A 9641-nucleotide genomic window follows, 5' to 3' on the forward strand; every position below is an offset into this window, starting at 1 on the left:
GGCCGGTAGCGCAGTAGGGGCTGATCCGGAGATCGGACTGGGGAGAGGGCCCGAAGTCAATGCTTCGGATGTTGAGTTTGTTGAAGGTACAGCTGAAAAGCCACTGAAGATCAGATCGCCTCGAGCGTCAATGACATACTCGAGGTTTCCAAACCTGATCTACTGCTCGGGGGTGAAATTGTCGACCTGGTTGAGACGACCAATCGAGTCAGCGTGCAGGACAATGCTTCCGAACGTGAAAATTTGCTCGGGGATGAAGATGTCCCCGGTGTTGATGCCGTCTCCGATGATCAGGCAAGCCATCGATCCTTCGGTGATCCGACAGTGGAACTCTCAATTAAAGCACCAATGTCTATGTCAAAACCGGCGGATCTCGGGTAGGGGGTCCCGAACTGTGGATATTGGATCGATGGGGAACAAGGGATGCAGAACACGATATTTACCTAGGTTTGGGCCCTCTCTAAGAGATAATACCCTACGTCCTGCTTGATTATATTGCTTGTGTATATGGGGGTTACAGAGTTGATCTACCTCGAGATCAGAGGAACTAAACCCTAACTAGTAGGATGGCGATTGTTCTCTTGGCCTCTATGGACTAAGCCCCCTAGTTTATATAGACACCAGGGGTACTAGGGTTTACATACAGTCGGTTACATAGAAAGGAACACCGGATCTTCCATCTTGACTTGGAGCACACACCAAGGCAGAAAAGTCTTCGGACCAGACACAATGCGGCCAACAGTCCGGCCCACGAGAGCTGGGCCGGCCTCCCGAGGACCCCCTAGTCCAGGACTCCCTCACAAACCGCATCCCTTCCCAACTTACTCTGGTTCCGTTAGTCATCTCCATGTTCTTTAAAAATGTTTTGTTACAATATCAAGTTCATAATAAGCTGCCAAATTATCTGTAAATATGACTAGTTTAATATAGAGCCCAAATGTAATGTGATTTACAATTAGTTAGGGAAAAAGATCCATCACGAACAGAGTCTCATGTCATCAAAAGTTAATCGCCAGGGGAAGCTATGGGCAAGGATGCTCGTCAAAGAAAATAAGAACACACCATGAGCATAAGCATTTGCAAACAAAAGAGGAAAAATCCTTCAAATAGTTTGTTTAACTTCTAGACTCCAGTTGGTCTCTATGCCAATTGTGGCAATGGGTCATCTAGTCAATATAGGTTCCACCACACAATCAATAGTTATCAATGCCATGAAAGTTAACTCAATGAAATTAGTTGAAAGCAGCTTCGTGAAAATCTCGTGTGTCCTCAATATTGATTTGATCAATATAAGTACTTCAACCGGCTTGTCTTTAAGCATTATTAAGGACTGGGTCACTTTCTGCACAATTGCACTTTTGTTATAAGGTATGTTCTTGTGATATAAACTAACTATCAAACAATGTTTGCAGCTTTTACATTGGTTCCTTATTAGTTTCCATCAACCAATTCCTTCTCCTCCTCAGATATTTCTACACTCTTACTTGTCGAAAAGGGCTACAACAGATGCCCTACACCGGTGGGTTATAATGACTCGGTTTATCCACTACTATACATTTTAGCATGATAAAATCAAAACAATTACGTGTCCAAGTTGACAAATTATAAGATTATGGAAACTTTATTTATAATTGTACAATATATATTTAAACAAAAGCACCGGGTCCACCATAGTAAGTATGCACACCATAGTCATTATATCCGTAACCATAAGCCTTCGCGGTATATTTTGATGAACTGGTGACGACAAGACGAGCTTTTCGGGCATCTGGATTAGCATACTTGTTTTCATTATCTACAATTAGGATATTTCTTACAACCGATGCTTTTCCACGTTCTTCAGAAGCAAAATGACCACTACCCATCTGCGGAGAGTCTGATGAGGCAGTCGGACCTTGAACATACCCACCCTATAATGCATAATTACATTGATCCTTCATGAAATGGAAAATTTCCTTTGGCCAATATCCAATATGTATGTTTTGTTCACCGTAAGACACCCACCAATTTTTAGTCAGCGGGTCCTAGAATAAATCAAGGTTCATGGTAAACACTTCAATGGACTTGAAATGAATACTAGTCTATCAAATGTTTGTGTTGAATTGAAATTATCCTTATAAATGTATGCCATATTAACATCAATATATGATGAAAGAGATATTTGGTACTCTCACCTCTATGTTAAAATATTTTCTTAAATTGAAAGTTTTTAGTAAGATTATGCTATCTAATGGTTTGGCCACCTATAAGTTTGGTTTAAGCAATGTCTTCAGGTTTTCATCAAAATATAATTCTTGTATTTCGTACGACAAAATGAAATACAAGTATCAACAAAAATATTAACATGATAATACCTTGAAAATGGCAACATCTATGATGTATTGTGGTCCGCCATAGATAGAAACTGGTTTAAGTCTTCCTCCTAGACCAACAATTGAGCTAACTTGTACGAAAGCGCCACAATCATGATCAGGGAAAATTGTGTTCTTTAAGCCATCAACCTTTACACAGATGTTTTCCAAGGTCAATAACAACTATATCATTGTAAGTCACTCACACTAAATTGAAGAATGCACATCCAAGGAAATAGTTATGGATTACCCAAGCAACGTGAAACCTAGCAAGGTTGTCACCACTGTAGCTTGGATATACCCAAGAACCAGCACCTATCCCATCTGCAAGGCCTACTCTTTGTATCCCTTTAATTTGTATCCATGATGCACTTAGATCCTTACTAGTATTCTTCACCTTAGGTTCATAGATATTTATTTTAGCCCGCGTTCCGTATAGCACATCTAGATACTCAAATCCTGCAACCTGAAAGCCCAAATAATATATTGGTTTGTTTACAATGAAAATACAAATGCTTATAAAACATAAGAAAGATTGACATTGCATCACAACAAAAATTTGATGAACATCACTTAATGGTGCCGCTAAGGTAAATATTAACCAAACACTTTGAGAAACTTTCATCCACTCTAATGGCAACACAAATAACAAATGTAAAAATTAAATTGGTTTGTAAATTTCAAATTCAGTTGTTTCCATTTACTTATTGGACTACCTTGGACCATCTATTTCATTTAAAGTATGAATTTAATGCGATATAATCCTAGAATACGATTAGATAATTATTGGTGTCACGTGTGGATTTAAAGGAAATAAAATTGGTGTGTATTCAAGAACTCCAAGTTAAAGTCGATATTGATATAATCTACCATGATAAAAGGATCACTCCAAAATTATATTGATACTCACCTCCTGTTGTTCATTCTTGCTAATCACTTTGCCAATAGCTCGTACTAGCTTGTGGACCCTTCTGTTGTTGCGCAATATTGGAATTGTTCCTGTAGGGCACTCAATCAAAGACAATTGGGTTGGTGGACTGGCATGAATCGACGGGGATTTGGTAGGAATACTCTGTGGGAAAGAGCTTGGTTCCATCTATTTAATTGGAAAATTTTAATCAAAATATAATTTAAGAAAATCTTGATCAAAATTGTGCATGTGCGTGTTTGTGTTATAATGCATAATTAAATATATCCCCACAATTAGTGGAACTCACATTTTTTATTGTTTGGTGATCATATCAAATGTTGCATATTCATGTTCTAAATTATAAAGAGAGCATGAAGAACAATTTAACAACGCTAGATGTGTGGCGAGATCTTCTTTATGAACTATTACTATAAACACAAAAATTCCAAAATATTGCTACCATGATTACATATACTACCTAACTACATGCCACTAATTATTTCAAATAACTTACCATTCCTTTATGGATCGTAATAAGAATATATACCATTGACTTAGCCACTATATGCATGTTATAATATGTTGATTATAAAAAACTTGCCTGGATTTTGTGGTGTTTTAGTAGTGGATGGCTAAAGGCTGGTTGTAGGTTCACATCGATGCAGTCATAGACATCTCCTCTGTCAACCTATTATTGTATCTCCTCAACTCAATAAACTCAAAAATTGACGATAGTTATATAAATTAAGATGAATTCATCCATACCACAATAGTAGTATTGACTTTTTGATTCAAAGGGGCCCCGCTAGTATTTTTGTCCCGTCTTATACACTTAACTTCTTTTCCTCCGAGGGCTAGAATAAGACATGCTAAGAGAATGGTCACACTAACATATGTATTTTCTTTCATGGTGGAAATATGAAATGTTTGTTTTGTTAATGTGTCTACCATCATATTTATAAGGTTCCAAACTATCCTGAAATGAATGGTTGTTATTTAAGAACAATAATAACTTGCATTGATGGGATAAAGATATAATATATCAAAAAGCATGGTATTAATTGCATAATATACACTAATCGTACTACCTCTTGGTTTTTATTAACAAAATCTTGAAGTACTAATGCCAAAAAATATTCGACTTATGTATTAAATGGAAAGATCTTCACGACTATTGTCCCATATTGATAATGTTAGCCCTAGGTGACTGGTCATCTATACTATAGATAAGATAAGATAGTTGTACGACCTCTTGGTTTCTTATTATCGAAATATTGGAGTAATGCCAAAAAAATATTTGAGTTATGTAATAAAAAAGTCATCAATTAATGTGCCATATGGATAATGTTCACTCGAGTAGATTGCTCTCCACATAGCGCGCATTTACAAGATGCATCACTCTCTCCTCGCACCATGTCCGCCACGTCACCTGATAACCCCCTATGTGTGGGGAATTTTTGTAGCCCTTTTCCAATGTGAATGTGAAAGCATTGAATCTTGAGACCCCATCTGAGTTAAAGGTAGGTTTCCTATTCTATGAAGCTCTATCTACCATTGATAACACTTTCTATGAAATCTGTTATTACTTTACCTAAACTCTCTAATTAAGATAGGTAGTAAGTGTGTTAGATAAAGTATTAAAAAAATAAAAATAAAAGTTAGTCTTTGAAAAAAGTTGTAAGTGAAGTAAAAGATGGCTTGTGTGTGTGTTTGTTTGTGGAGGAGGTTGTGGTGTTGTAGTGGTTCCAATGGGAGAAAGTGTTGTAGGCTACTAACAATGAAGTGATTGTTTAAGTGTATCCAATCCCCAAGGTGGATTCCGATACTTCATGCCAACATATCTTGAAGAACTATGCTATAAGTTTATTCCAGACAAAGTTCTTCACTAGAACAACATTGGAATGGAAGGTGACCCTAAAAATCTTTAAGACAAGTGTTGGCCAAGTCATGTGATTCTTCATTTTCATTTTAGTGATCCAAGATCACATCGAGTCTTTAGGCGTGCCGGTACTATCAAAAGGGGATGAGGATGTGAAAATGAGCTATTTGCTCTAGGTCCTCAAAGATCAAACTACTCAAACCACCTCAAGAAATTCCACTATATCTACCTATTCATTTTCACCTCGATGCCATTGAATTAGTTCCATCAAGATCCACTGATACACTAATATAGACGTTTGTTCCAAACACTGCTTCATTCAGAGACTCCAACATTCCACTCGGATTCACTAAAGCGATGTGGTAATTAAAATTTCTGTGATGACGTCAGAAATTCCGAGCAAAATTTGTCGGAACTTTTGAAGAGACTATAGAGAGTGCATCATGTGCCAAGGTACTCACCTCGGAGCCACCGACCAAAATCTTTCGTGCCAACCAATTCAATCCAAAGTTGTCACTTTTGTTCAACTTGGACCCACCAAACCATTCCTGTTAGAGTCTCCGTGATGTGCATAAAGTGTGTCATAGCCATATTTTTGGTCCAACTTATTTATACGCCCACGTATCCCACCGGTTCATTTCAAAGAAAACTCCACTCCTACCATTTTCTTTGAGAGAGAACTCCTCCCACTTGTGTTGATTTGAATGGACAATCCACTCCAACCATCCATCAATCCTACGAGATCTCACTAGTAGGAAAAACCTTATACTAATATATAATTAGTGGAGCCATCACAATACAAGACACTGCTGGTATTTTGGCAAAATATCAATGATGTGTGCAACTACATCGATGCTATTGACATTGAGAAGCTAGTGGCGTGCAAAACACAAATAATGCATGGGCCTAAACATATGTAGTCGCATAGTCATTCTAGTGGCATATACACTTTCCTACACTAGTTGTTCACTTACTAGTTGAGAAAATGTCCAGGACTAGGGAGTGCTAAGCACGTCGGCCCCTTCATAGTGGGCCGGGCTGAGGACCCCTGGATCGTCAACAAGTGAGCCAAGACTGCCATGACCTTCGGCTTGCTCACAATGGAATCCTCCGAAGACTTGGCGCATGCTCCAAGACACATCTGAATTATCAACATGTTTATCCCTAGATATAACCGGCCTCATGTAAACCCTAGGTACGTCCCTATATAATACGAGGTATTTTAGCTCACAGGGTAGAGAATCATACATTCACATACAATCTCGAGGTAGATCATCATGTACATTGTACTCCATCCACAATCAATACAACAGAAGCATGACGTAGGGTTTTGCCTCTTTGAGAGGGCCTGAACTGGGTAAATATCGTGTCCCATGTTCGTCCTGTTACCATCTAGCTAAGATCGCCAGCTCGAGACCTCTTCCCAAGATCAGCCGGAATTAACCCCCACATTAATTAATGGCCCATACAGGTCCCACTATGTGGTCAGAACAACTCGATGGCTCATCTTCGGATCGACGACATCATTGGATGTGGAAGACCTTCTTCCCTGGTCAACTCTTTGTCTTCAGCAACATCACACTCTAAGCCGATTCGACTGGCCACCTTGGCTAGGTCAAAAACCTTGCTCCAGGTCAGACCATCATGTTTGGAAATCTGGAATGCATTGTGGATGCCCGCGGCAAGCTTGCGTCATCGGGTTGGGTGTCAGATGATACACCCATTTTGCACCATGTTTTCCTACTATTATTTATAATGTTTTGAGTCAATATTTCACTATATAATGCAATTCTAATGCCTTTTCTCTCTTAATATGCAAGATATACCTGAAGAGGGGAATTGTCGACAACTGGAATTCTGGACGTAAAAGAGCCACAACAGAGATAGCTATTCTTCGGAGGTCCAGATGACCTTAAATTTACAGAGAATTATTTTGTAATATATAAAAATACTAGAAGGAAAAAAACTGGAGAACATCAACCATGGGCCCACAAGGCAAGGGGCATGACTTACCCCCTGGGCGCACCATGCCCACTTGTAGGGCCCACAGATGCCCTCTGGTGCCCTCCTTCTTCTATAAGAGGCCATTTTCCCTAGAATATAAATAAGAGAAGACTTTCGGGACGAGGCGCCGCCATCTCGAGGCAGAACCTGGGCAGGAGCACTTTTGCTCTCCGGCGGAGCGATTTCGATCGGGATACTTCCCTCCGTGAGGGGGAAATCAAAGCCTTCATCATCACCAACATCCCTCTCATCGTGGGAGGACTCATATTCATCAACATCTTCACCAGCACCATCCTCAAACCCTAATTCATCTCTTGTACTCAATCTTTGTCGCAAAACCTCAGATTGGTACCTGTGGGTTGCTAGTAGTGTTGATTGCATCATGTAGTTATGCTAGTTGGTTTATTTGGTGGAAGATCATATATTCAGACTGTTGATCATATATTATTCTCCTCTGGTCATGAACATGAATATTATTTGTGAGTAGTTTCGTTTGTTCTTGAGGACATGGGAGAAGTCTTGTTATAAGTGATCATGTGAAGTTGGTATTCGTTCAATATTTTTATGAAGTGTACGTTGTTCCTCCTCTAGTGGTGTCGTGTGAACCTCGACTACACAACACATTACCATGCTTGGGCCTAGGGGAAGGCATTGGGGAGTAGTAAGTATGTGATGGGTTGCGAGAGTGATAGAAGCTTAAACTCTTGTTTATCCTCTATTCCATAAGGGGCTGTTTTGGATCCATATGTTTCATGCTATGGTTAGATTTATCTTAATTCTTCTTTCGTAGTTGCTGATGCTTGTGATAGGGGGTAATAATAAGTGGGTTGTTTGGTCAAGTAAGAAGATCACCCTAGCACCGGTCGACCCACATATCCATTTATCAAAGTAGTGAACACGAATCAACTAAATATGATGAACATAACTAGACAACATTTTCATGTGTCCTCGAGAACGCTTTGCTTAATATAAGAAGTACTTCCGGCTTCTCCTTTGCAATATAAGGATTGGTCCACCTTGCTGCACCTTATTACTTTGGTTACTTGTTACCTGCTATGAATTATCTTGCTATCAAACTACCTATTACTGCTACTTTACAGCAGTTGGAGAGATTACCTCGTTAAAACTGCTTATCAATTCCTTCTGCTCCTCGTTGGGTTCAATACTCTTACTTATCGAAAGGACTATTGTTGATCCACTATACTTGTGGGTCATCAAGACTCTTTTTTGGCGCCGTTGCAGCAGAGTGAAGAGCTTTTGGTAAGTGGAATTTGGTAAGAGAACATTTATATTATGTGCTGAGTTTCATCTTCACTTGTTACTATGGAAGATAATCTTTTGAGGGGCTTGTTTGCGGTATCTCCACCTCGACCTGAAGTGGTAAGAGCCTCTCCTCAACCTACTGAACCTACTGAAAATATTAATTATGAAATCCCTTCGGGTATTATGGAAAAACTGCTAGCTAATCCTTATGCAGGAGATGGAACAATACATCCCGATATGCACCTAATCTTATATAGATGAATTTTGTGGATCGTTTAAGCTTGCAGGTCTATCAGAGGTTGGAAATAAGAAGAAAGTATTTCCTTTATCTATGAAGGGATAAGAATTCGCATGGTGCTACTTGTGAGCTACGTTGGGATTTCCCCGAAGAGGAGATGATGATGCAGTACAATAGAGATAAGTATTTCCCTTAGTTATGAAACCAAGATTATCAATCCAGTAGGAGAACCAAGCAACGACTCGTTAATAGCACCTGTGCACAAACAACAAATACTTGCAACCCAACACGAACAAGGGGTTGTCAATCCCTTGACGGTTACGAGCAAGGTTAAATTGTATAGTTTTTGATAGATAGATCGGACAAAAATAGAAAATAAAATAAATAAAAGAAAATTGTAGCAAGGTATTTTTGGTTTTAATATATGATAAAAGATAGACCAGGGGGCCATAGTTTTCACTAGAGGCTTCTCTCAAGAAAATAGCATATGATGGGTAAACAAATTACTGTTGGGCAATTGATAGAAAAGCAAATAATTATGACAATATCCAAGGCAATGATCATACATAGGCATCACGTCCGAGACAAGTAAACCGAAATGATTCTGCATCTACTACTATTACTCCACACATTGACCGATATCCAGCATGCATCTAGTGTATTAAGTTCATGAAAAAATGGAGTAACGCCTTAAGCAAGATGACATGATGTAGACAAGATAAATTCATGTCTGAATAGACCCCATCTTTTTACCATTAATAGCAACGATACATACGTGTCATGTCCCTTTCTATCACTGGGATTGAGCATCGTAAGATCGAATCCATTACAAAGCACCTCTTCCCATGGCAAGATAAATCAATCTAGTTGGCCAAACCAAACCAATAAATCGGCCAAGAAAGACGAAGCTATAGTAATCATGCATAAAATAGTTTAGAGAAAACTCAAATAATATTCATGGATAGATCTAATCATAAACTCACAATTCATCGGATC

At 38.9% G+C, this 9641-nt stretch overlaps 1 protein-coding gene across 2 annotated transcripts; it reads right to left on the reverse strand.

The window, feature by feature from the left end:
• Positions 1 to 1602: 1602 nt before the first annotated feature.
• Positions 1603 to 4913, reverse strand: LOC109755654 (protein neprosin-like). Of its 2 annotated transcripts, none has more exons than XM_040392975.2 (6): positions 4027 to 4913; positions 3863 to 3949; positions 3262 to 3447; positions 2602 to 2817; positions 2355 to 2501; positions 1603 to 1910 (listed from the first exon to the last, which is right to left on the reverse strand). In XM_040392975.2, exons 1-6 carry the CDS (start codon positions 4213 to 4215, stop codon positions 1647 to 1649), a joined length of 1089 nt encoding a protein of 362 aa, XP_040248909.1. In that variant the 5' UTR covers positions 4216 to 4913; the 3' UTR covers positions 1603 to 1646. The 2 variants fall into 2 exon arrangements, with proteins under 2 accessions (XP_040248909.1, XP_040248910.1); XM_040392976.3 differs by having other exon boundaries at positions 1603 to 2024.
• Between the last annotated feature and the right edge of the window lie 4728 nt (positions 4914 to 9641).

The sequence above is a fragment of the Aegilops tauschii genome, chromosome 6 (genome assembly GCF_002575655.3).
Source record: "Aegilops tauschii subsp. strangulata cultivar AL8/78 chromosome 6, Aet v6.0, whole genome shotgun sequence".
Taxonomy (NCBI): domain Eukaryota; kingdom Viridiplantae; phylum Streptophyta; class Magnoliopsida; order Poales; family Poaceae; genus Aegilops; species Aegilops tauschii.